General features: G+C 45.8%; 1 protein-coding gene and 1 non-coding gene across 4 annotated transcripts in view; both read left to right on the forward strand.

Moving 5' to 3' along the window:
• The first annotated feature begins 11,311 nt into the window (after positions 1–11,311).
• TRNAL-AAG lies at positions 11,312–11,393 on the forward strand. Its single transcript has one exon. It is a non-coding gene; the product is annotated as a tRNA-Leu (tRNA).
• Positions 11,394–12,204: 811 nt separating this feature from the next.
• Positions 12,205–27,528, forward strand: part of LOC115083869 (oocyte zinc finger protein XlCOF6-like) — a 42,314-nt gene continuing 26,990 nt past the window's right edge. Inside the window, exon 1 of one of the 3 annotated variants that reach the window (XM_029587918.1) lies at positions 12,205–12,442. In XM_029587918.1, coding sequence (XP_029443778.1) covers positions 12,428–12,442 — 15 coding nt within the window. In that variant the 5' untranslated portion in view covers positions 12,205–12,427. Of the gene's footprint in view, positions 12,443–12,516; positions 12,923–19,376; positions 19,672–27,528 lie in introns of those variants that run through there. The other 2 variants (XM_029587917.1, XM_029587919.1) reach the window with 2 other exon arrangements.

Raw genomic sequence — 27,528 nt, forward strand, 5'->3', positions numbered from 1 at the left:
CACCCTGGCTCTCCCCCCTCCAGCGCACAATTTCAGGCTGACACTCTACAAGACCTCCCCATGCCCATGGACCCCCTCACTCAGAGGGCACTATCGGCAAAACAGGAAGAGGACAGAGAGCCTGCAGTGCTCATGATACTTCCTCCCTCCTCCCTTGCCGAGCCTGAGCATCCTGCTTTGAACCTCGGGGTTCAAACTGCGCCACTCAGGTCTCAGAGGGGGAGAAGGGAGGATGCACTTGATAGGAGCCAGAGAGTGAGGAGATCCAGGGGAGGGGAGCGGGAAGATTGTGCTGTCCACTGCTACTAAAATGTCTCTTCTGGGGCAGGCGGCTGGGTGGGTAAGAGAGGGTTAACGCACCATGCACTACCATCAATATTTCTCCTCTGGGCAGGGCACGGGAGGGTAAATGTGCTATTTCACTGCCAGCAATGTTTTTAGTTTCAGAGGGTCTTTAGTGTCCCGCAGCAGTTTGCCCAGGACTGGCCAATTCCATGGTAAGAGCTGAATTTTGTAGCCCTTGCCACGGCGATAGAATTGTAGGGGAGTGGGGGCCCTAGCAGAGTGGATTGGACAATTCTGACATGAGGGAAAGGGATGGATCGGGAGAGTACAGCAAGGAAGGGAGGGAGGTGCAGAGTATGGGGAGAGAGAGGATCTGCAGAGTACATGGAGAGAGAGAGGGATGGATCTGCAGAGTACAGGGAGAGAGAGAGGGATGGATCTGCAGAGTACAGGGAGAGAGAGGAATGGAGCTGTAGAGTACAGCAAGGGAGGGGCAGAACTCAACCTCCAAGCAGACAGAGAGGGCAGAGCTGGAGAGCACAGGGAGAGAGAGGGTGCAGTTCAGTTTGCATGCCGGTGATGCAGGCATGGAGCAACTTTCATCTTTATTATAATTAGATAATGTATTTTTTATTGCAAAAATAATTGTCCACCAGCCTTTGCTGTTCCCTTTTCTCCCATTCCCTTCTCCCTCATGTTTATGCCTCCCCATTTTCTCACTCACTTCTCCGTTTTGGCAAAACATCAGTTTAATGGTTAATATGTCTGATTTGACTGATTGTTAAATAAAATTTGCTCTGTATATATTTTGAATGCAGCATTGCCTCCTTTTTACTGTATTCAGCTACTTTGCTAGGTTTATGGCCCATATGCAAGTTCCTTTTGCAACACACCTGCTATCTCGTTTCATTTAGTGGGTTTGCTCACATTTCCACAATTTATGTGGAATATGAGTTGTCTGCTATGTAAAATTCCCTTTTAGTATCCTTTTTTTCTGATCTTGAACTGGACTGCCACCAGTACCCCCTGCTTGACTCTACCAGCTAATTCTGGCAGTGATGTAAATAAACAAAGCCACATGGTTTTGGCTGAAGTGGTGGGGGCACAGAAGGCTGATAGCAGCAGCAAGTAAAGCAGGGAGGACTTACTCGGGAACTGGAGAAGAAAATGAGAGGAAGGCTATAGTGCAGGACAGGGAGAGTGAGCAGGCAGGAGAGAGACTTGTGAAGAGCAGACTTTTGTATAGGGATTTGCCCGATTCATTCAGGATGCAGCATTGCTCTGACCTAGCCTGGCATTTCTTATGTGCTTAGTGTTTATATAGAAAGGGCAGGGAGTTGGGAGCAATTTCCTACCTGAGCAGAAGCTCCTGCAGGCATTTTCCTCCCTGATTTTGCTGCTTTCAGGATTAGATGTGAATCGGGGATTCTTTCTCAGGCAGCAGAAGAGCTGAGTATTTGCCTCTTGCTGTTATTGGGGGGGAGGGGGTAAGAAAAGTTGAGACTCAGAGCTGCACAGCCTGGCAGGTGAGGAAGTCTCTTGTTCCCTAAATCTGACTCTCTAAAGCATCAGAGCTGCACAGCTGGGGAGGGGAGGGAGTCTTCCTCTCTCACTGCCTGAATCTGAATCTCAAACGCATCAAACTCCCAGAACAGCTCCACCCCTCCCCCATCCTGCTCAGGGCTTTCACTGAGGGCACAGAGTGATGACATCACTGAGGAGGGAGCATTAGATTTAGGGCACGTGCTGATGACATCCGGGACGAGGGTATGGTTACTCTGAGGGCTCACAAAGATGACATCACACAGGAGGAGGGGGAGCTTTACTCTGAGGGCAGAGGCTGATTCAGTATTGCAAATTTAGAGATTTTGAAGCTAGATATCTGGTGACATTTTGAACCAAATGGAGATTTTTGAACTGTGAATGAGATGAGGAGCTAATTTAGCTCTTTTTGGACAATTTAGTTTAAAATCTAGAGACTTTCTCCCAGCTCTGTAATTTCCATCAGAATCCCAACTTGTAGAACATATCTGGAAGCTGAAACGTGCATTAGAGTGAGACCTCCTCTGGCTAGAGTGCCCCAGGAATGTGCAAGAGCGAGACCTCCTCTGGCTAGAGTGCCCCAGGAATGTGCAAGACTGAGACCTCCTCTGGCTAGAGTGTCCCAGGAATGTGCAAGACTGAGACCTCCTCTGGCTAGAGTGCCCCAGGAATGTGCAAGAGCGAGACCTCCTCTGGCTACAGTGCCCCAGGAATGTGCAAGACTGAGACCTCCTCTGGCTAGAGTGTCCCAGAAAAGTACAAGAGATAGCTAAATCCATAGGAATGCAGGGCTGCATAGAGAGAGGAATAACCAGTAAGAAAAAGGAGATGATAATCCCCTTGTACAGGTCCTTGGTGAGGCTTCACCTGGAGTACTGTGTTCAGTTCTTGTGCCCCTACTTCAAAAAGGATAGACGGGATGGAGGTGGTCCAGAGAAGGGCAACCAAATTGGCGTGGGGTCGGTTTTAGAAGATCCTCAAGGATAGACTGAACAATCTGAAGATAGATATATCCTGGAAGAGAGGAGGTGCAGGGGAGATATCATACAGACCTTCAGATACCTAAAACGTTTTAATAATGCATTAACTTTGAAGGATTTCCCTTGGAAAGAAAATAATAGAATTAGTGGTCACAAAATGAAACTCCATGGGGGTGACTCAGATCAAGCATCAGGAAATGTTTCTTCTTGGAGAGGGTACTGGATGCCTGGAATGCCCTTTGAGGGGAGGTGGTGAAGACAAAACCACCCAAACAATTCAAAGGGGCAGAGGATAAACACTGTGGGTCTCTAAAGGCGAGATAGTGGATGGAAATGAGAAAAGCGTGCAGGGGGTAACTCGCTGCGGCAGTGCTTAGTACCCTTAGCAAAAGGCATGGAGATTACAATATGTTTTGATGCTTTCAATGCAACTGCAAGATTGCTCTGCGCTTACATGGCAGGGGAAAAAGAGGAATTGGAATTGACAATAACTCAAGACCTCCACTTCTGTGGTCTGGGATATGAACATGCAAACATAAGGGAAATAGCACAGGACTGTTTCTATGGCCAAGCCCTAAAGGAAATGAAGAAAGCGTGCATAGGGTAACTTGCTTGTAAGTGTTGTGTCCGTCAGTGCCTGACACCCTCTCTCCGCCCTCCTTACTTCTGTGGCGCTTCCCTCTCTGTCCGCGGGATGATTGGCTGCTGCGGCGTCCTTCTGCCGCAAGTCTTCGGGCGTTGCCGGACCAGCTCGACGCTGTTTTCAGCCATGTTCCTGGAAGCCTAGGAGTGCGCGGCTCGGCCCTGGCTGAAGTACCAGCAATGGCAAGAACCTCGGGGCCGTCCCCCGAAGATGAGATCACCCGCGACGGATATTTAAGGTCTCAGTATTTGCTAACACATCGAGTTAGCTTGCTGGGCAGACTGGATGGGCCATTCGGTCTTCTTCTGCCGTCATTTCTATGTTTCTATGTTTCTATGATTGACATAGGGTTGACAACGGACTCGCTTTCTCTTTCTAAGCAACTCCTCGGACTTACCAGAGGTACCCGCTCCTCGGGGGCCTCGCTCTCTCCTTGTTTTTCAGGTGACAGTCTGGACCTGGTACTCGCTCCTTGAGGGTCCTTGTTCCCAGACTTGCTTCATATATTCTTCTGCCTGGAAATCATCACTACCAACTATAATCAGCTACATCAGTGAGTTACCATCGTTGTCTCTGAGCTTTCCCTGGAACCAGGTACTTGCTCCTCGAGGGCCTATACATTCCAGCTCTTGGGCTTTATTGGGACATTGTGTGAGTGTTACCATCTGCATACCCTGCCTACTCACTATATCTCAGTTTCTCTACAGCTCAGCCTCCAGGGATCGCTCTTCCAGTATCTGAGGGACTACAGCCCAGCCGGGCTTTCCAGCTCACTACTGCCACCTCTGGAAGTTCAATATATTGTTTAATAAAAGAACTAGTGTGTGTCTGTCTCCAAACTCTTGAGCCTGAATGGTGGTCCCTCTCGGGATCTCCTCCCCCCCCCCCCCCCCCCCCCCCGGGAGGGCGTGGTCATCTGCCACCGGCCCAAGGATCCACCCACAACTATCCCTAACTATAACAGATTGCTACTCCATGCAGACTGTTAACTCCGAATGATAACAGATTGCTACTCCTATCTGATTGCTCCTCCCATCAGATAGCGGTTTGATATCAGTAAGGCAGTTACTACCCTTAGCAGAATAAGTTACTATCCTTAACCAAAAAGCCTTGATGCTTGTAATGTAAGTGCAATGTTGCCTGTACGTACCCAGATCAGTCCAGACTCCTGGGTTTTGCCTCCCTTCTATCAGATGGAGACAGAGAAAGTTTTACTGACACTGCTACTTAACCTCATGTGCTTCCAGCAGTTCCTCAGTATTTCTCTGTCTCCAGGAGATGGTAGATGGGTGCAAACCTGCAGTTCTGCAACTGAGACAATTTTTTTCTTTTTGTGGCTTCCTCCTGGGGGTTTTTGAATCCTGGTGGGTTCTTCCCTGTCCGCTTGAGGCAGACGGGCCGGGGTGACCCTTGTGTGTGCCCGCCCCCTGCACTCATGGGGTATAAATCTGGTGGTCCAGATCCCTCCCCTTCATGAGGCCGTTAGACGGCTGCAGGCTCCAGGTACATGGTTTGGTCTGGGTCAGCCTATGCTTTTTTGTAGGATTCTGTCTCAAGGTAGTTTGCAGTAAAGTTTAAACAAAAACAAGTAGTAGTTTTCAGCTGTGCTGTTCCCTCCTCAGCTTTTAAAGCGGCAGGTTTATTTTCTCTGGGTTTTTTCCTCTCCTTCAGCAGCTTTCTCCTCAGTATTAAGCAGCAGCTTTATTTCTCCCTTTTAATCATTGAGCATTCTGTGATGGACCGTGGGTCGGCTTGCCTTGCGTCGGGTTCCACGTGGTCGCAGCTGAGCAGACTCGGGCTTTGTGCTGCGTGTTCTGAGAGTGGGGAGAGCCTGTGCGACCATCCATCTGCCACAAAATAGTGTCGGGGTCCTTCCCTACCGCCCCACCGTCGCATCGAGCCGCTGACCGAGTTGCTGATTCCTTCTTGATCAGCGCGGCAATGGTGGCCACCTTGGATTTACATTCGGCCGTTCCTGCGCTGCTGGGGGGGAGAGGGATGCTTCTCCATGTTTGTCTCCAGTCAGTTCTCTCTCCGGCTGTGATCGAGTAGACGTTGAGGAGGCAGTCGCTCTCATGCTGCCATTTTCTGGTTCCTTGCCTGTGAAGGCTGGAACTGTGAGGCCCTTTTCTGCTGACTTTGTGCTGCTGCTCACGAAGTTTACATGGCCAAGCAGCAGGCAGCTTCTGCAACCAGGGAGCCACAGTCCCTTACGGCCCAGCCTATGAGAGGTGTATGTGAGACCCAAGGCAGTTACGCTCTGGGCAAAATCAGGTCTCTGGTACAGAAGTCATCGGTGTCTTCCTTGGGAAAATAAAGTTCTCAGGTTGCAGGAGCATAAACCTAAGGGCAAGCAGTTTGTCAGAAACATTCTTGTTTTCGATTGGATAGGGGAGCCCAGCTGTCAAGACAGGTGTCCGGGCCTCAAAGGCAGTTTTCTCTTCGGGGGCAGTCTGGGGATCAGTCCTTTCAGGGTGCTCGAGGGCCATTCCGAGGTGCCGTCGGGGGGAGAGCTTCTGGTCTTAAGACTTGCAATGAGGCAAGACTGGTCCACTCCATCGTTCCCATTATAGGAGGTTGCCTGGCGAGGTTTATGAGGAGTGGGCCAGTATTACTCAGGACCAGTGGGTTCTCAGGGTGGTAAGGGACGGTTACATTTTAGAATTTGCTGTGACTTGCTTGATTGCTGTTAAGCTCTGCAAAACTCAGTAAAAAGATTATATTAAAAAAAATGGTTTAGATCCTTTTTCAGCTAAAATATTGTTGTCTCAAATTTTTGCAACTGTGAGGCCTGAGAAACAGTGGGAGTATGGTACAAGGTAAGAAGGAGAAATGGTATCTATTGCTTGCTTTCTGTGATTAAAGGTCGGCTGTAAACCTAAGCTCTCTCAGGATGTCTTCAGAGTTAAATTAGCTGCCTCCTTGGATACTGCTTTGTTCTTGGTAATTTTTGTGGTAATCGCTGCTCTGTGCTCCCCGCCTTCGTCAGCTTGGCTGTTTTCGGATCAGCATGGCTGTTTTCGGATCAGCTTGGCTGTTTTCGGATCAGCATGGCTGTTTTCGGATCAGCTTGGCTGTTTTCAGAGGTTCTTGTGGGCTGTTAGAGGGAGGGTAGTCTCTATCCTCTAAGCGGTATCTGTAGGGCTCATTAGCAGATCTTGAGTTCTGTTTGCGTAGGGACCTTTGGAGCTCTGGGGTGAATGCCCCTAACCCACCTGCTATAGAGAAATACATTATAATCCGATTATGCTTGCAGTTTGTGGTCACATAATAAATTCCTGGTTTCTAAGATTTTTATTATTCCTCCCCACCTCTTCCGACAAGATTTAGTAAAAGGTTACCTGTATTAGAAATAAGTATGGACTTGTCATTTTGATTTTTATATATTTTATTTATTGAACGTTTTTTTTATATATACCGACATTCGTTAATAACATCGCATCGGTTTCCGTAAAACAGAAATGCAGCATAAAGGCTTTACAATTGAACTGATTTTGAACTGGGGAGGAGAGATACCTAAATAACAGGAGCTAGGAAGAGGGGAGGATGCTATAAGTACAAATGGGGATATTGCAATAAGAATGATTATTCCTTCAAAGGGAAGAAAACATTTTTTCTCTCTGTGGGCTCTTCTCGACTCTTCCTTGTGCAGTCACATAAGGTAATGGGGTGGGAGCTGCAATTCTTTGTACTTCCCTGAGAAATATTAATGACCGATGTTGCTTCCTGTGGATCCAAGTCTACTTAGGCAACACTGTCTATTCACTATATTTCCACAATTGTTGTAGAAAAGTCTTATTTGTTTTATTGAAACACAATAAAAATGATTTAATATGGTACAGAGGAAGGTGATACATTATTTATAAGAGAAAAAGAATGAGGAAACACAGAAAAAATGAAATAAAGAGTCCGAGTATAGAGAGCGTGAGAGGAAATGTAACCACAGGCTGGAAAACCGCTTTATTTTCAGTTTGATTACTGTGCTAGCTGGGCTGGGCTAGGTGGGGGTAGAGCTGGTATCTGCCCATCTCCAGAGCTGTGCTCACCAAGGTAAATAAGGGATTTTTTTTTCCATACTGTATATTGAAATAATATCAAATAATAACATAGACACAGCAGTATATCGGGTTTTCCATAAGTATCCCACCCTCCCATCCCCATATACAAGCAGGACAGGTAACATAGGGCCTTCTTTTCCAAACATATCGCACGTGGTAAGGGACGTTTCGCACGCGAAATGTCCCTTTTCGCGTGCGATACCAAAATGGGGGCGGAGTCGGCCCCAAAAGAGGAGGAGTCGGGGCGTCACCGGGGCCGACTCTGCGACGACGGCGCGCACAGCGAAAAGGTAAGGGCCTTTTCGCTGCCTATTTCTCTCCCAATAGCTACACCTCTTATGGTGGCGCTATTGGGTGCGAAACCGGCAGCGATCGCACAACGAGGGCGTGATCGCTGCCGGCTAGCGCAGGCCCACCCCCCGTTTCAGCCCCCCGCCCCTCATCTTCTAAAGTATCGCAGGCCTGCCATACTTTAGAAAATGAGGCCCATAGTCTTCTCTCCTAGATCCATTACAAGTTCATATAATCCAGATCGATCATATCAAACCCTCATTCCAGTACCTGAAACACAGAACAGAAAGCAAAAAGACCAAACGTGATTGGGACATGTGGCATCTGGGATTAACTTCAAGGATATAAAAGATTTAAGCTCATCCTACGATGAATCTCTGAATGGGCCCCGTACATCCCAAAAGTCCAAAGATCCGTCCTTTCTTTTAGAACCCCTGGAAAGAATATTCCATCCTAAACAGCTGCATCGTACGTAGCTTCCACATCGCAAGCGTGGGAGGGTCCTTCGATAGCCATTGCGTGGTTATACGTCTCTTAGCAACCCAGCAAGCCTTGGGTAGAAATATGCAGTAGTATTTCCCCCAAAACTGTCCCGGTTGTCTGTAACTCAGTATCGCCATTGCTGGGCCAACTTTATTTGTCATCAGTAATATGGCATGCGACACACGGTCCAAGCATCTTGAAATCTTGGGACAGTCCCACAAACAATGAAACATACCAGCTCCTGCTAAACTGCATTTAGGGCAGGGAGAAGGGTTCGTTACCTCCAAGCAGCAGGCGTGTGCTGGTGAAACCAATACTCTACGAAGTGTTTATGTGGCAGTTCTTTAAGATGAGCGTTCATCACAGCTGCAAGCATACGGGATACAGAATCCATAAGAACCTTTTTGTCTAAGATCACATTTAACTCTTCCATCCACAACTGAGTTAGTCTATGATCAACTTGATATTCTTGCTGCAGGTATAAACATTTATCCAAGTGGGATAAGAAACCCTTGGAAGATTTAAATAAGCGAAGTAAAGGCATGAGAGCAGGTGAGGAAATTGGCCGAGAAGCAGAGCACACAAGGTCAGTACAAAAATGCGCACTTTGTAAATACAGCGGATAATCTGAAGATCTAAACCCCAATTGATCTAAGTGCTGCTGAAAGGTTAACAATTGCAGCGCATCTTTAGTAAGGAAATCCTGTAATAACCATTCAGAGCCCAATTTGATATGATTGGACAGGAGATATCGCAGTTTCCAATCTCGGGATTTTTCTTTTAGGACAACTGTGGGTGAGGGGAGGAAACCATGAGGTGAAAATCTCCTGAACTGACCTAGCTTGGCCATTCTTATGTTCTTAATAATAAAGAAAAGAACTGTTATTCTCTTTAGGAAGATCAGCTTGTGATCTGAGAAAATGTGACTTAGAAATCCCTCTGTGTTGTCATCAGCAGTGCTGCCAGCTCCTATGTGAGGAAAATTCACCATGAAAAGTCTCCAAAGACTGGTGAAAATCCAGGGGGAGGGGTCATACACAGACGCACTAAGTCCCTCTGCTCTTGAGCTGCTGCTCCTCTGTTCCCTCTGCCAGGGCTCCCTCCCTGTAACAGCGTGAAACCTTGCTGCCTAGGCTCTCACCAAGAGCTGGCCAAGCTATGCTAGAGAGAGACTGGGCTAGGGCTTCACCTACACCATCCCCTTTCCCCTTGGGTTGAGCCCTTGGCTTCCAGGGGGTGTCACGGTTAGACCAGAGTGGTATTACTACATCACAGAATACCACAAATATCATTACGATAGTTTACTTGATAATTATATAATGAAAAAGGCCGATTCAGATAGCATTAGAATGTAAATCTAATACAAATAGCATTACAGATACTTCTCTTTTCAGAGTTCCCCCTTGTGAGAGTCTAATGTATCTTCTAAGCCAGAACCATTATTTCATATTGCCCGCAGGCATCTCTACGGCTGCACTGTGTACCAGTTAGCAGGTCATTCGTCCATCCTGGGTCCTGTTTTCAGTCTGCACAATACTCTGATTCATTGCCCCTCTGCCTATTATGTACACTCCAGGCACTAATAAAGCTTTAACTATAAAAGCGTTGTGAAGCAGTATATATATATATATTCATGTACCATAATGTCTACATTGTTTCACTACGTTTCCCTAAACCGTAGAATAATCTTCTGGTCCGCTTAAGTTCTATCTTTCAGTGACCACCACAGGGGGGCCAGCAGGACTCAGGCAAGATTCACTATGGAAACGGTGTAGGTGGAGATCCAGGGCCAGGCAAGGGTCAGAGGCAGGAGACAACCAAGAATGGTCAATGTCCAGGCAAGGTTAAATTCAAGGGTCAGTCTGTAAGGGAGGCAATGAGACAGGGAGGAGGACTGGGATGGGAAGAGGACAAGGATCACTGGCTGAAATGGTGGAAGCAGGAACACCAGATACAGGAAGCAGGAAAGCAAAACGCACTACACACAGGATGTAGATGTATATAACAAAGTGACGCTCATTCCTGCATTCAGGAATTGCAGGGGTGAGGGGTGTGCCGAAGAGAATGATGTACGTGCGAAGTGTGCAGCTGCTGTCATCGCAGTGGATGCGATGTACATCCAATAAAGTAGTATAAAAGCAGTGGCACGCTCGTCAACGTCATCCTCAGCCCAAGGGATTGTGTGGAGCAGGTGTGGTGCTAAAGGATAGCAAGTAAGGCCGTGACTCCTAGTTAACAGCACAGTCACGTGAGCGATCGAGTTGTATATTCTATACTGTTAATTGTATGTTTTTTAATGTTCCTTATATAATTATATGATAATTGTAAAGCCTGTTGCTCAGTTCTGTTCTCTGTAAACCGACGAGATGTTCCCAACGTTCGTCGGTATATAAAAGCTATTAAATAAATAAATAAATAAACTCATACTATTTATTAAAATAATACGGATATTCCAATTTCAAATTCGAAAACTAAGGTCATCCAATCACAAACGCTTAGTGCGCAGCGACATCGTCAGATCAGCATGGCCGAAAAGTCGACTTGTAAGCACTCTGGATCCAGCGATAATAGCCCCCCCGAAATCTCCTACCGAGGAGGCTTACGCCATTCAGTCAGCGGGTAAATTAAGCCATTGTCCCTATAGGTGGGCCCGGCCACTATTTTGGCCTAACAAGCTGTGAGACCTGTACAGTGCCAGGTCTGATTGCGCATGTCATTTGCCTGTACCAGAGCAATCCTGGCTGTCAAGTGTGTCGACTGCAGTGTTTTCAACTTCAGAGCATGTATTCACTCATTGCTATTGCTGCAAGGGACCCCTGATTCAAGACATTGGAGTGGGATGGCAGGCAGGGCCATCCACATTGAGTGCATTTCACTGTCTGGAGTGGCTGCAGCGAGAAGGCACAGTTTCCCCTGAAGGGTCAGACACCAGCAGGGTAGTATTGCGCGGCCTAAACTGGCCTCATCTGAAAAACCTCCCTTGCTGACGGAACCTGAAGAGGCACCTCCAGTGAAGTCTAAGACTTTTGGGTAGCATGGCTGAGTGGTCTAAGGTGCTGGATTAAGGTTCTAATCTCTTTGGGGGCGTGGGTTCGAATCCCACTGCTGCCAATGTCTCTTTGGGTACTTGCCAGGTTCTTATGGCCTGGATTGACTACTATTGGAAACAAGATGCTGGGCTTGATCGACCCTTGGTCTGACCCAGCATGGCATGTTCTTATGTTCTTAAGACGGCTTGGGCCCAGGCCCTTGCAAGTGGAAACACCGCGGATGTGGTGGTAGAAACCATCGTTGAAGACCCTCTGGCTGGCAGGGCTAGCGGAGATCCCAGTGCTCTTTCCTGGGCCAAGCAAAGGGACGCCCAGGAGCAATGCGAGCTGAAAATAGCAATGATTTTGTCAGTAATTGACGAGGTAGGCGGGTGCTGAAGTCCATAGACTCTCGGCAGTCCACCCCAGTGAAGACCTACCCATGACACTTCAAGCTAGCACTACCGCCTCGGTTAGCAAAGGAATCAGCATCTGGGATGGATACCAGTTCAACTAGTTTGGCATCATCAGGCTGTTATTGGACTGTATCGCAGCAGGGTCGGATGGATAGGAGAGATTGGACCAAGCCCATCACACCGGAGCAGGCCGAAGAAAGGGTGACGCTCAAATGTCACTTTGCGGCCAGGGGCCCCAGGGATTAAGAGTCAGCGTGAGAGAGAATGGTTAGTGGGAGGCGCCTCGAAGAGCAGAAATGACTCGGATACCCTTAGGCGTAGAACTAGTAATCCTCCCCCCCCCCAAAAAAAAAGGCTCACACTTATATAGGAAGGGCTGCGTGATGTCATCAAAGGGCATCGCGGGGACTTTCCCGCCAGCGGCCCTTTAAAGGCTGAGATGAGTGCGCGCACGCGTCCTATGAAGGAGGCGGGTCATGGCGTCATGGCGGCGTTCGAGCCGTGTCAGCGCTGAGGAGGCGTCGGGGGATCATCAGGATTAGTGCGGGGCCGGGCCTCAAGCTGCCAAACGTAGCACTCCCTTTTCAGTCCCCCTCCCCACTGCACACTGGCTCCGCCCACTGCATACAGACTCCTCCCCTTCCAGTGACCGGAGCTGCCTGCAACTTCCTCCGCCCCCGCAAGGGATTGGTCGGTAGAAATGGAAACGTCATCAGTAAGTCTTAAGGGAGAGGGCGCACTGTTGTGACGGCTGTTCAGTAAAAAGGAAGTCGGGAGGAATTTTTAGAAATGTGAAGAATGCGCCACATTTCTCGATAAAGTTTTCAAAAGTAACTAAATCAGCTCCGAACCAAATTCACATTTCTGAAATCTCCAAAATTGGCAACACTGAATCGGGCTTTGCCCTCGGTGTGAAGCTCTCACGCCTCCTGTGTGATGCCATCAGTCTGAGCCCTCAGTGTGAAGCTTCCCCTGTGTGATGTCATCACTCTGCGCCTGGCAGGAGACAGCGCTGTCAGATTCAGAGAAGAACATTATCTTCCCCAGCTCTGATTCTCAACTTATCTCACTCCCTCTATAAAGCAAGAGGCAAACACTCAGCTCTTCCCCAGCCCGAGGAAGTGCCCCCGATTCATTTCTAATCCTGAAAGCAACAAAAGCAGAGAGGAAAATGCCTGCAGGAGCTTCTGCTCAGGTAGGAGATTGCACCCAACGCCCTGCACTCTCTGTATAAACACTGAGAACATAAGAAATGCCAGACTGGGTCAGAGCAATGCTCCATCGAGCCCTGCATCTTGTCTCTCACAGGGGCCAGTCCAGGTCACCTGAATATATCTGGCAAACCCCTATAAGAAATTCAGTTTCATGTTGCTCTGTGCAAGAAATAGATTTTGTCCTCTTCACCTCTTCTGGCAAATGAACATAAGAACATGTCATACTGGATCAGACCAAGGGTCCATCAAGCCCAGCATCCTATTTCCAACAGTGGCCAATTCAGGCCATAAGAACCTGGCAAAGTATCCAAAAACTAAGTCTATTCCATATTACTGTTTCTATTAATAGCAGTGGCTATTTTCTAAGTCAACTTAATTAATAGCAGGTAATGGACTTCTCCTCCAAGAACTTATCCAATCCTTTTTTAAACACAGCTACATTAACTGCCCTAACCACATCCTCTGGCAACAAATTCCAGAGTTTAATTGTGCATTGAGTGAAGAAGAACTTTCTCCGATTTGTTTTAAATGTGCCCAAAGCTAACTTCATGGAGTGCCCCCTAGTCTTTCTATTATCTGAAAGAGTAAATAACCTATCCACATCTACCTGTTCTAGACCTCTCATGATTTTAAACACCTCTATCATATCCCCTCTCAGCTGTCTCTTTTCCTCATAGGGGAGCTGTTCCATTCCCTTTATCATTTTGGTTGCCCTTCTCTGTACCTTCTCCATCGCAACTATATATTTTTTGAGATGCGGCGACCAGAATTGTACACAGTATTTAAGGTGCGGTCTCACCATGGAGCGATACAGAGGCATTATGACATCCTCTATTTTATTCACTACTATATATCCTTTTCCCCCTTCCTTTATCTCACTCCAGTCTCCCACTTTATTCTATCTTTCAACCAACCAGTCTCTTCTCCCTCAATCTCCTTCTTCTCTTCTTGTTTCTGTTTAATCAATCTTCTTATCCTGCAGTATAGCCTTCCTCTCACTTTCTTCTCCAGCTCCCCAGTAAGTCTTCCCTGCTTTAAGAGCTCTTGCTGTCTTCCTCTTGTGCTACCACCATTTCAGCCCAAATCATGTGTGTTTGTATTCTGTGAGCCACTGTGACAGAAGTAGCTGTTAGGATCAGGCAGGAGAGACTGGTGGCAGCAAGGACCAGTTGCAGAAGTGGTGGTAGAAGCTGACCTATGAGAGTGACTCTGCAGAGGAGGAGACTGACAGCACCAGGGAGGAAAATTATCTGCAGTAGAGCTTGCAACCCAAAGGGTAAGAGTTAGAGCAGAGAACTGGTAGTAGTTGGATCAGTGGTGGAAAAAGCCATTGCAGAGAGATGTTTTGGATGAAACATTGGGGTGGGGGTCAAGAAAAGGCCAAAGTGTGAGTAAGCAGGCAAAAGAATGAGGTGGCAGGCCTATGAACAGCTTCATATACGAAAAGAAAAAACGAGAGAGCTGCTAAACAGAAGGGCAACAGGATCAAGGTGCATGGAAGCTGATATTTTAAGGAAAAATATATAAAGCTCAGTTTCTTTAAAATAATCCCTCCTCTCCCACTGTTTTGGTGGAACCCTTGACTGTATCTCATAAAGGTTAATGAAATTACTGCTGGGGATTCTGATGCGCAGACCTGCTCACACAATATAATATATTTTCTATATCTTTTAATTAGTACATTAGTGGTTAAAAAAGAAAAAGGGAGAACGTCATAATAAGAGGTATTAAATACTTCAATCCTGCCCTCTCTGTACAAACACTTCAGCAGCTTTCTAACTGCAGAGTCAGCCTGGACTTTAATGAGACTCTGAGCAGATCTGGGTCACAGAAAAGGCACTTTGGGACTGTCCTGAGTTTAAGGAGAGAGATCAGGATTGATTAATTCCAGTGGGAGCATTGAAAGAAGGCAATCATCTTGCTGGTGGCTGAAGAGAAATCTTTGGACTTAAACAAGTTTGGGGAGAGGTGTTATAGTGGGGTATATTAACATAGAAACATAGAAATGACGGCAGAAGAAGACCAAACGGCCCATCCATTCTGCCCAGCAAGTTTTGCACCTTTTTTTTTTTGTGTCATACTTATCTGTTACTCTTGGCTCTTAGTAACCTTTTGGTTCTATTTCTCTTCCACCCCCACCATTAATGTAGAGAGCAGTGTTGGAACTGCATCTAAGTGAAATATCTAGCTTAATTAGTTATGGGTAGTAACCGCCGCAACAAGCAAGCCACACCCATGCCCACCTGCCACCCAGACTATGTAATTCAGTCCTTGTTGGTGGTTGTCTGTATATAGATCCACTTTTCTTCATTCCCCCTGCTGTTGAAGCAGAGAGCTATGCTGGATATGCATGAAGTATCGGACTTTCTCCCCTGCCGTTGAAGCAGAGAGCGATGCTGGATATGTGTGAAGTATCAGACTTTCTCCCCTGCCGTTGAAGCAGAGAGCTATGCTGGATATGCGTGAAGTATCGGTCTTTCTCCCCTGCTGTTGAAGCAGAGAGCTATGCTGGATATGTGTGAAGTATCGGTCTTTCTCCCCTGCTGTTGAAGCAGAGAGCTATGCTGGATATGTGTGAAGTATCGGTCTTTCTCCCCTGCCGTTGAAGCAGAGAGCTATGCTGGATATGCATGAAGTATCGGACTTTCTCCCCTGCCGTTGAAGCAGAGAGCGATGCTGGATATGTGTGAAGTATCAGACTTTCTCCCCTGCCGTTGAAGCAGAGAGCTATGCTGGATATGCGTGAAGTATCGGTCTTTCTCCCCTGCTGTTGAAGCAGAGAGCTTTGCTGGATATGTGTGAAGTATCGGTCTTTCTCCCCTGCTGTTGAAGCAGAGAGCTATGCTGGATATGTGTGAAGTATCGGTCTTTCTCCCCTGCCGTTGAAGCAGAGAGCTATGTTGGATATGCATTGAAAGTGAAGTATCAGGCTTATTTGGTTTGGGGTAGTAACTGCCAAATTTCTAATCTAATATTCTTTAGAGTTTGTACTTTAGAGTTTGTACAATTCTTTAGAGTTTGTATTTTAGAGTTTGTACATGTCTGAGATAAAAAGCAAACCAGAAGGAAGTAATAGAGTTTGTATGTATCTAATAAATAAAGCAAGCCATCAGGAGGTATTAGTTTAGGGTTTGTGTAGACCTATGTAAAAAGGTTGAAAAAGGTCAGTTACTCACCTTAAAAAAGTGTTAGTGTGATTGATTTGAGAAGGTGCCAGCATTTGATTAAACAGAAATCTAAATCCTGCTATTGCACCAGCCCTTATTGAGAGTTTAATCATCCCCTTGTTGGTCAATACCAGATTAATAATGAATACACCAAAAAATTTAAAGGACTTCAGTTGTACACACTCCTAATCCTTTAGCAACCTAAAGTTAAATTAGGAACTTCAGGATGAAGGCAGCAGTCCAGCATCAACAGCGAGTCTTCCAGTCTTTTGCATAAAGTGTCACATATATGATATTTTACCCACTGTTGAGAGGTTGTATGTGTGCACCTGGTGCAAAGAGCTCTTGGCTCTTAGAGAAATGAATCCAATCTCTGGAGGCTAGAGTGGCAGATGTGGAGGAGCTGAAGCAGACAGAGTGGTATATAGATGAAACTTTCAGGGACACAGTAGCCAAGTCGTAACCTCAGTTTACATGGCAGCTTTGGTACTGCTTTGGATCAGGAAGGTCTCCTGGTCAGTGAGCATTGCTGTGGTGTTGCAGGAAGTGATCCTCTAGCAAGGACCTACTCTCCAGGTAATGCATTGTCCTCTCACACCAAGGATGAGTCTCCTAGGACTACTGCCCAGGAGGGAAGGGTTAGGTCCACCGTCATTGCTGGTGATTCAATTATTAGACATGTAGATAGCTGGGTGACTGGTGGACCTGGGGACCCCCTGGTAACTTGTCAGTCTGGTGTAAAAGTAGCGGACCTCACCATCACCTAGATAGGATTTTAGACAATGCTGGCTGTTGTGGTACATGTGGGCACCAGTGACATAGGGAAATGTGGATGGAGGTTCTGGAAGCTCAATTTTAGGTTTTAGCTAGAAAGCTGAAATCTGGAGCCTCCAGGGTAGCATTCTCTGAAATGCTGCCCATTCCAGGTGCAGGTCCCCAGAGGCAGGCAGAGCTCCGGAGTCTCAATGTGTGGATGAGACGATGATGCAGGGAGGAGGGTTTTCAATTTGTTAGGAACTGAGCATCATTTTGGAGAAGGTGGGGGGGGGGGGGGGGGGCCTTTTCCGAAAGGACAGGATCCACCTTAACCAGAGTGGAACCAAGCTGCTGGCACTAACTTTTAAAAAGGAGATAGAGCAGCTTTTAAACTAGAACAAGGGGGAAAGCTGACAGTCACTCAGCAGTGCACGGTTCGGAGGAATGTATCTTTGAAGGATACTAATGAAACAGGAGAGTTAGGGCATCCCAACAGAGAGGTTCCAATAAAAGCAAAAGTAGTCCATGTGCCTATAAGTAAAGAATCGCCTTTGCTAAAGAATTCCAAATTATCCCTATCAACTGAAAAGCAGGTTGTTAATACAAACAAAAAACACCCTTTGAAATGTCTGCCAATGCCAGAAGTCTAAGAACTTAGTAAGATGTGAAATCTAGAGTGTATAACAGTGAATGACGGGATAGACATGATCATGGGTAAGGCATCCATAGTGCACAGTGGTGCACAGGCATCTCCAACTTTAAAATTTTTATTTATTTATTTTTATTTATTTGAGTTTTTTCTATACCGGCATTCACGGAAATTCGTATCATGTCGGTTTACATAAAACAAGGGGTGATCAATACATTATAAACTTACATAAATATAACATGAGAGTATACCTTTACAAATTATAACAAATTATAACATGTGCGCAGAAAAAGCAGTTACAATAAAACAAGGATGGTTCTAACTGGGAGTAGAAGAAGAGGATGATAGAAGCTTAAAAGAAGTAGAACGTGCAGTGATTGGTATGTCTGTATCAGTTTAATGGGTGGTAATCCGTCTTTCTGTATTTGGTGGAAGAGCATCAGTCAGAGTGTGGGTGTGGGTGTCAAATGGGGTGTGCTGTGCTCTACCAACTTGGGAAGCTATTGCATCTTCTCTGGCTCTCCCCCCCCCCCCCCCCCCCGAACGATAAGTGCTGCTGCCCAAGGCTAATGTTCCCACTAAGCTGCACATGTGCGCTTGTGCACAACTTTTCTTGCGGGCACGCACAGCTTGTCCTCCTCCCAGTACAGTGGTGGAGCCCATCCCGCCACAGCCCGAAGTGAAGAGGACAGCTGGGCAATGGCCAAGCCCATTTTGCGATGGCCTGAAGTGAAGAAGAGGCTGGCAGAGCCCATCCATCATGGCCAGAAGTGAGGAGGCCTGCAAGGCCGTGGTGGAGCCCATCCCACCACAGCCAGAAGTGAAGAGGAGGCCATGGGTGTCTCTATGTAAGAGCTTGTTTGTCTATGTGAGAGCCTGTGGACATGTGTGTATGTGTCTGTACGAGAGTCTGTATGTGTTGAGACCCTGTGTGCATGTATGTATGTCTGTATGAGATCTTGTGTGCTTATGTGTGTGCGTGTGTTTGTGTTTCTCTATGTGAGAGCCTATATATGTGAGAACCTAGGTGTATGTCTGTGTAAGATCTTGTGTGCATGTTTGTCTGTATGTCTGTGTGAGAGCTTGTGTGTATATGTCTGTATGAGAGCCTGTGTGCATGTATGTCTGTGTGAGAGGCTATGTGTGAATATTGTGTATGTGTGAGAGCCTGTGGCATGTGTGTGTGTGTGTGTGTGTGTGTGTGAAAGCCTGTGCCTGTGAGAGCCTATGTGTTACACACAGGCATGTGCACACACACACATACACACAATGTGTGTTTGAGGAAGAGTGAGCCTGTGTGTGTGTGAGAGAGAGGGAGTGTGTGTGTGTGTGTGTGTGTGTATGTGTATGTGTGTGTGTGTGTGTGAAAGCCTGTGCCTGTGAGAGCCTATGTGTTACACACAGGTATTGTTACACACAGGCATTTGCACACACACACACACATATACACCCAATGTGTGTGTGAGGAAGGGTGAGCTTGTGTGTGTGAGAGAGAGGGAGTGTGTGTGAAAGCCTGTGACTGTGAGAGCCTATGTGTTACACACAGGCATGTGCACACACACACATACACACAATGTGTGCGTGAGGAAGAGTGAGCCTGTGTGTGTGTGAAAGCATTGGCATATATATGTGGGAGGGAGTGTCTGAAAGAATGAATGTGTTAGTATGTGTGTGTATGTGTGAGTGAGGGAGAAGATAGTTTGTGTGGCCCCAGTTCCCCTAATGCACGATAATCTCAGGGTAACGGGAAATCAAGAAATCCCAGGTATGGAGAGCAGGAGCTTTTTAAAATCCTTATTAGTTTTAATTGTGTGTAATTTGATGTTTCTATTGTTTTTAAATATTTTTGTTAAATATTAGAACATTATTAATTATTGGATGTTTTATTCATCAGAGGTTTTGAAATATTTTATTGATGTTTGTGAAATATTAGAACAAATGTATGAAAGTTTGTTTAGATTATTGGATGTTGGTTGGCTGTTTTGACATGTATTCTTTTTATTAGCAGGGCTAATGATGTTTTATATCTCCAATTTTATTGCTTGATGTCATGAGAGGAAGGATGATGTTTCTCTTTTTCCATTGTTGCACTGCATAACCCAGTTGGGCTTGTGGCTTCCAGTTCAGTTTTTGCTGGCACATTCCTACTCTGTATTAGGTGAGGCTCTGTCTGTATCTTAAAGGTCCAGCTCTTGTGTAACTTTAATTCTTGCTATGAAAATGATGGTATTTATCACTGGCTTATACAGCATTATGGCTAGCGCTTCCTCATTTCTGTTTTAAACAGAAGTTTGCTCTTTATTAATGTCACTTGCATACAGAAAGCGGTTTTGAATGTTCTTGCAGAAAATATGTTTTCATTCACATATTTTATTGTAACTGTGTTAGTAGATTATTTTAAGGGATTAGCTAATGTTCCCTCTAAGGACTGGGTTGCTGTGAGCATGAAATTGATAGGCTTTTTGCATCAAAGAAATTAGTGCTCACAGGGTAATATAGGAGGGTAATGTAGGGCACATGGCAGCAGCAAATTTTCTGGTGCACCACCAACTTCAGCAGTCACCCTATGCCCCTGGATATAACTGGCATCTCAGAGACCTGGTGGAAGGAGGATAACTAATGGGGCAGTGCTATATCAGGGTACAAATTATATCGCAATGATAGGGAGGATCAGCTTGGTGGGGGTGTGGCACTTTATGTCCGGGAGACAACAGAGACCAACAGTATAAAGATCATACAAGAGACTAAATGCTCAATAGAATCTATATGGGTAGAAATCACATGTGTGTTGGGTAAGAGTATAGTGATAGGGGTATACTACCGTCCACCTGGCCAAAATGGTCAGATGATGAAATGCTAAGAGAAATCAGGGAAGCTAACCAATTTGGCAGTGCAGAAATAATGGGAGATTTCAATTACCCTAATATTGACTGGGTAAATGTAACATCAGGACAGGCTAGAGACATAAAGTTCCTGGATGTAATAAATGACTGCTTCATAGAAACATAGAAATTACGGCAGAAAAGGACCAAATGGTCCAGTCTGCCCAGCAAGCTCATGGTAGTATATGCTGTGCTGTGCAGGTAACCCTCATGTTTATCAGTTTCCCAGACCGTAAAAGTCAGGGTCCTTGTTGGTTGCTGTCTGATTTCAAGTCCCCTTTTCCCCTGCCGTTGAAGCAGAGAACCATAATGGAGTTGCATGAAGAGTATTTAGGTTTATTGGTTAAGGGTGGTAACCGCCACACCAGCAAGTTACCCCCATGCACTCTTTTCTTTATTTCCAACCTCTAGCTTTTAGGGATCCACAGTGTTTATCCCATGCCCCTTTGAAATCTTTCACTGTTTTCATCTTCACCACCCTCTCCGAGAAGAAATATTTCCTGACGTTGGTTCTGAGACGCCCTCCCTGGAGTTTCATTTCGTGACCCCTAGTTCTACTGATTTCTTTCCAACGGAAAAGGTTTGACGATTGTGCATCATTAAATCCTTTCAGGTATCTGAAGGTCTGCATCCTATCCCCCCTGCAGCTCCTCTCCTCCAGGGTATACAGCCTTCAGCCTCTCCTCATAAGTCTTCTCATACAGACCCCATGCCATTACGGATGCCCTTCTCTGGACCGCCTCCATCCTGTGTCTATCGTTTTTGAAATAGGGGCTCAAGAACTGAACGCAGTACTCCAGGTGAAGCCTCACCAAGGAACCTCTCTGTACAAGGGGATTATCACCTCCTTTTTCTTACCGGTTATTCCTCGCATTCTTCTGGCTTTAGCAATCGCCTTCTCACATTGCTTCGCCATCTTCAGCTCTCCATACACTATCACCCCAAGTTTCCTCTCTTGGTCCGTGCACATCAGTCTTTCATCCCCCATCACATTCAGCTCTTTTGGATTAACAAACCACAGATGCAGGACTCTGTACTTCTTGGCATTGAATCCCAGCTGCCAAATCTTCCACCACTCTTCAAGCTTTCTTAAATCCCTTTTCATTTTCTCTACTCCTTCAGGTGTGTCCACGCTTCATGGAGCAATTGGTTCAGGAACAGACGAGAGAGGAAGTAATTTTAGATTTAATTCTTAGTAGAACATAGGATTTGGTGAGAGAGGTAATGGTAGTGGGGCCACTTGGCAATGGTGATCATAACATGATCAAATTTAAACTAATGACTGGAAGGGGGACAATAAGTTAAATCTGTAGCTCTAACACTAAACTTTCAAAATGGAAACTTTATTAAGATGAGAAAAATAGAAAAAACTGAAAGGTGCAGCTGCAAAGGTTAAGAGTGTACAACAGTCGTAGACACTGTTTAAAAATACCATGTTAGAAGCGCAATCCATATGCATTCCATGCATTAAGAAAGGTGGACGGAAGGCCAAACGATTACCGGCATGCTTAAAAGGTGAGGTGAAAGAGGCTATTTTAGACAAAAAAATCTTCCTTCAAAAACTGGAAGAAGGATCCATCTGAATAAAATAGGAAAAGATAAATGTAAAACATTGATAAGACAGGCTAAGAGAGAATTTGAAATTAAGGTAGCCATAGAAGTAAAAACTCATAATAAAAACTTTTAAAATTATATCCAAAGCAGGAAACCTGTGAGGGAGTCAGTTGGACCATTAGATGACCGAGGGGTTAAAGGGGCACTTAGAGAAGATAAGGCCATTGCAGAAAGACTAAATGAATTCTTTGCCTCTGTGTTTACTAATGAGGATGTTGGGGAGATACCAGTTCCGGAAATGGTTTTCAAGGGTGATGAGTCAGACGAACTGAACCAAATCACTGTGAACCTGGAAGATGTAGTAGGCCAGATTGACAAACTAAATAGTAGCAAATTATCTGGCCTAGATGGTATACACCCCAGGTTCTGAAAGAACTCAAAAATTAAATTTAAGATCTATAAGTAAAAATGTGTAACCTATCATTAAAATCATCCATTGTACCTGTACACTGGAGGCTATTCAATATGGCCCCGATATTTAAAAAAGGCTCCAGGGGCGATCCGGGTAACTATAGACCAGTGAGCCTGACTTCAGTGCCGGGAAAAATAGTGGAAACTATTGTAAATAATAAAATCACAGAACATATAGAAAGACATGGTTTATTGGAACAAAGTCAGCATGGCTTTACCCAAGGCAAGTCTTGCCTCACAAATCTGCTTCACATTTTTGAAGGAGTTAATAAACATGTGGATAAAGGTGAACCGGTAGATATAGTATACTTGGATTTTCAGAAGGCGTTTGACAAAGTTCCTCATGAGAGGCTTCTAGGAAAAGTAAAAAGTCATGGGATAGGTGGCGATGTCCTTTCGTGGATTGCAAACTGGCTAAAAGACAGGAAACAGAGAGTAGGATTAAATTGATCTGTTTTCACAGTGGAAAAAGGTAAACAGTGGAGTGCCTCAGGGATCTGTACTTGGGACCTGTGCTTTTCAATGTATTTATAAATGATCTGGAAAGAAATACAATGAATGAGGTATTCAAATTTACAGATACAAAATTATTCAGAGTAGTTAAATCACAAGCGGACTGTGATAAATTGCAAGAGGACCTTGCGAGACTGGAAGATTGGGCATCCAAATGGCCAATGAAACTTAATGTGCACAAGTGCAAGTTGATGCATATAGGGAACAATAACCCATGCTGTAGATACATGATTTTAGGTTTCATACTAGGAGTTACCAGCCAGCAAATACATCTAGGCATCATAGTGAACAATACTGTTATGCTCAGGTTGTGAACCCTTGGGCCGACGGGAGGATGGTGTACCTTAGGAGGTGGATCCGTAGGTTCTCCCGTCGGGTGGCGAGGCAGGGCAGAAGATACGACCAGCTGACCCTCGGCACTGGAGACGAGGCGACCGTGGAGGCAGACGAAGAGTCATGATGTCGAGGAGCGAAACTGTGTCTTCGCCACTGGAAGTCCGCGGTCCCCCTAGGAGGAGCCCGTAGGGACCCGGACCGCTGGGACTTAGGTGGACCTTTGAGAGGTAAAGGAGTTGAGAGTTTGGTGCAAGGGCTAACTGGAACTTCACCCCTGGAAGCCCATGGTTCCCCCGGGAGGAGCCCATAGGGACCCGGGCCGCTGGGACTTAGGTGGGCCCTTGGAGATGGTGGTCCAGAAGAAGTCCAAGGTCAAGTGCCAGAGGGTCGTCGCTTACCAGTCCGAGGTCACACACTAAGGGATCGCCGCTTGCCAGTCCAAAATCACACACCAGGAATCACCACTTGCCAGTCCAAAGTCACATACCAGGAGTCACCGCTTGCCAATCCGAAGTCAGAAACCAGGAATCACCGCTAGCCAATCTGAAGTCAGGAACCAGGAATCACCGCTAGCCAAATCTGAAGTCAGAAACCGGGAAGAAGTATCCAAAGCGCAAGAAGACTCACCGAAGCAAGCAGACTCAAACAACGCTGGAAGGACGTTGCCAGGTCAAGGAATGAGCAGAGGAAGCCTCCCTTTATACTTCCTCTATTCTGGCTCATTGGAAACAGCTGTAAGTAGTTAAAGAGGCCAGGCCTCTTTACATTTAGAGAGGAGGCGCGGCCAACACCTAAAGATGACGGCGGCCATCTTGGATTTCCTCCGCGGAGGAAAGGCTGCCTGACGCCACAAGGGGGAGCAGGAACGGCTCCCCACCCGACAACCATCCCAGGGACCCGCACCAGAGCGATGGACACGGATTCAGGGGCTTCTCTTGGTGCTACCGCGGCAGGTCGCCGCCGCGGGTGAGGTAGGGGGCTGCGGCTGTGGCCGTCCACGGCCGCGGAACACAACAACTACATTGAAATCGTCTACTCAGTGGGCTGCGGCATTCAAAAAAGAAAACAGAATTATTAGGAATTATTAGGAAGGGAATGGTGAATAAAATGGAAAATGTCATAATGCCTCTGTATCGCTCCATGGTGAGACTGCACCTTGAATACTGTGTACAATTCTGGTTGCTGCATCTCAAAAAAGATTTTGATGCACTGGAGAAAATACAGAGAAGGGTGACTAAAATAATAGAAAGAATGGAAAGGCTCCCCTATGAGGAAAGCTAAATAGGTTAGTGCTATTCAGCTTGGAGAAGAGACAGCTGGGGGGATATGATAGAGGTCTACAAAATAATAAAAGGATTTGACCCGGTAAATGTGAATCGGTTGTTTACTATTTCAGATAATAGAATGATTAGGGGGCACTCCATGAAGTTAATAAGTAGCACATTTAAAACAAACAGAGAGCATTCTTTTTCACTCAATGTAAAATTAAACTCTGGAATCCATTACCGGAGGATGTGATTAGGGCACTTAGTGTAGCTGGGTTTTTGTTTTTTTTTTTATTGCCAATTAATATGTATTTTAATAACAATGTCTAAAAACATAGAGAACATAAATTAAAATTCAACAGCCCAAATCACATAAATCAAATTCAGCGACCCAACACGATCGTTTTGGCTTTCTGAGCAGTATCCTACTACTGAATGGCAGTGCGACGTTGTCCAAACCTTTAGCGTATCTTTTTTGTTTGTTTTTTTGTAAATACAATTTTTATTGAGTGGCTCTTATAAGAACAGTAAACACAATACTGTCAATACAACAAAATAACAGGAAACAACTTGCAAAGATCAGCAATTGTCATGGCATCATTTAGAAGCACCCAATTCATATTTTCTGATGTGCCATTATCTATAGGTGAGTATCACACTTGGGATATCCCCTAGGAAATCCATGTCAAATAGGTTCGGGTGATGCTGTACTCTTACACACCTCCCCAAAACCCGTCGATCCTATGATCGTTTAGGGCCACCCTCGGGATAACAGCCACAATACATAAAACCTCCAACCCCTCCCCCCTTACCCCTCCCACTTCTGTCCCCCCCCCCTTTTGTTACTCCTCCCACCCCCCTCCCCCAGATGTCGGCAATAAAAACACAAGAATTCAACAGGGTATGCGGGAAGCAAAGCAGAACGCAAGATATTGAGGGCCCGTTTCCTGCCCATAGTATACGGTCAAAATTCAACTTTCAGGCATTTAAAATCAAATTACGTGTACGACGTGGTAGGTTTTGCAGGTATATCTCCCAAGTATCCAAGAAGGAACGACGGTGTGCAGGAGACAGTCTGGAAGTGAGACCATCCATGTTGTGCATCATTCGATGGAAATGGTTGCGCCAAGTCCAATATGAAGGCGCCGCTGGCTCCATCCACCAACCAGGCCTTTTTAACTAACGCCAACCCACCTTGCGAATGAGAGACTGAGGAATACAATCAAATGAAATCAACTGCGGAGCGAGTGTAAATTGCACATTCAGTAAATGCTGCAAGTAGTTAACAGTTTTTTCTCCAGAACAATCGTATAAGAGGACAAGCCCAAAATGCACGTGACAAAGTACCTACAGCGAGGTGGCATCGGGGGCAAGTGGAATCTGGAATGAGACGCGCTCGCCAAGCCCCCTGTGGAGAGACGAAAGCCCTCCGCAGGAATTTATATTGTATTTCCCGGTAATGTAGCTGGGTTTAAAAAAGGTTTGGATAAGTTCCTAGCGGAGAAGTCCATAAACTGCTATTAATCATGTTGACTTAGGGAATGGCCTCTGCTATTATTGGCATTAGTATCATGGGATGTATTTAATGTTTTGGTACTTGCCAGGTAATTGTAACCTGGATTGGCTACTGTTGGAGAAAGGATTCTGGGCTTAATGGACCCTCGGTCTGACTCAGTATGTCAGTTTCTTATATTCATAGAAACATAGAAATGAAGGCAGAAGAAGACCAATGGCCAATCTAGTCTGCCCAGCAAGCTTCATACTTATTTTTCACATACATGTCTGTTACTCTGACCACTGAGGTCTGGGCCCTTATTGGTAACTTTTTGGTTCTAATTTCCTTCCACCCCCACCATTGATGTAGAGAGCAGTGCTGGAGCTGCATCAATGTGAAGTATCAAGCCTAATTGGTTAGGGGTAGTAGTAGTTGTAACCGCCGCAATAAGCAAGCTACTTCCACGCTTATTTGTTTACCCAGCCTTTGCAATTCAGTCCTTGTTGGTTGTTGTCTGAATATAAATCCTCTTTTCTTCATTCCCTCCTGCCGTTGGCGCAGTGAGCTGCGCTGTATATGTATTCAAAGTGAAGTATCAGGCATGATTGGTTCAGGATAGTAGCCGCCAGAACAAGCAAGCTACTCCCATGCTTATTTGTTTTTCCAACCTGTGCAGTTTAGAAAATAAGTGTGAAGCTTGCTGGGCAGACTGGATGGACCGTCTGGACTTCTTCTGCCGTCATTTCTATGTTTCTATGTTTGGATATAAATCCTCTTTTCTTTATTCCCCCCTGCCATTGAAGCAGAGAGCTGCTTGGATATGCATTGAAAGTGAAGTATCAGGCTAATTTGGGTTGGGGTAGTACAGTGATGGCCAACCTTTTGCGCTCAGTGTGTCAAAATTCATTAAAAAACTGAGCATAACTCGGGTGGTGTGTCACTTCTAGAAAACTCCATAATTTTGTGATATTTGTAGCTCTGATATTAATAACAAAAAGTTATAATTTTAACATATGTTCTGTATTTATTAATAAAGCAAAAACAAATAATTCTTTACCTTACCTGCTTAGTGACTTTTTTATTGCTGAATTTCATTGGCTAAATCTTCAATTAAAACACTCTCTCCCCCTCCACCCCCCCCCCCCCCACACACAAACTCTTACTCCCCTGGATTTTCTCATACACACTCTTGCTCTCACACTCACTGGCTCTCTCACACACACACACACACACACACACACACACCCAGGCAGGCTCCCAGTCATTCTCACACCACTCCCTCCCCATCCCCCAGGCAGGCACCAATTTATTCTCACACACACAGATCCCCAGGCAGGCACCCATGCATTCACACACATACACCGCCAGGCAGACTCCCATTCATACACATGCACACACTAAAGGCAGACCCCCCCTCTCTTTCTTTTGCTAGCAACCTCAGAGCCTCTCTCATTCCTCTGCTGCCACTGTCACTGCTGCCGCGTGGCTATTGGGGAGGC

This window comes from Rhinatrema bivittatum, chromosome 2 (assembly GCF_901001135.1).
Source record: "Rhinatrema bivittatum chromosome 2, aRhiBiv1.1, whole genome shotgun sequence".
In the NCBI taxonomy this organism is placed as follows: Eukaryota; Metazoa; Chordata; class Amphibia; order Gymnophiona; family Rhinatrematidae; genus Rhinatrema; species Rhinatrema bivittatum.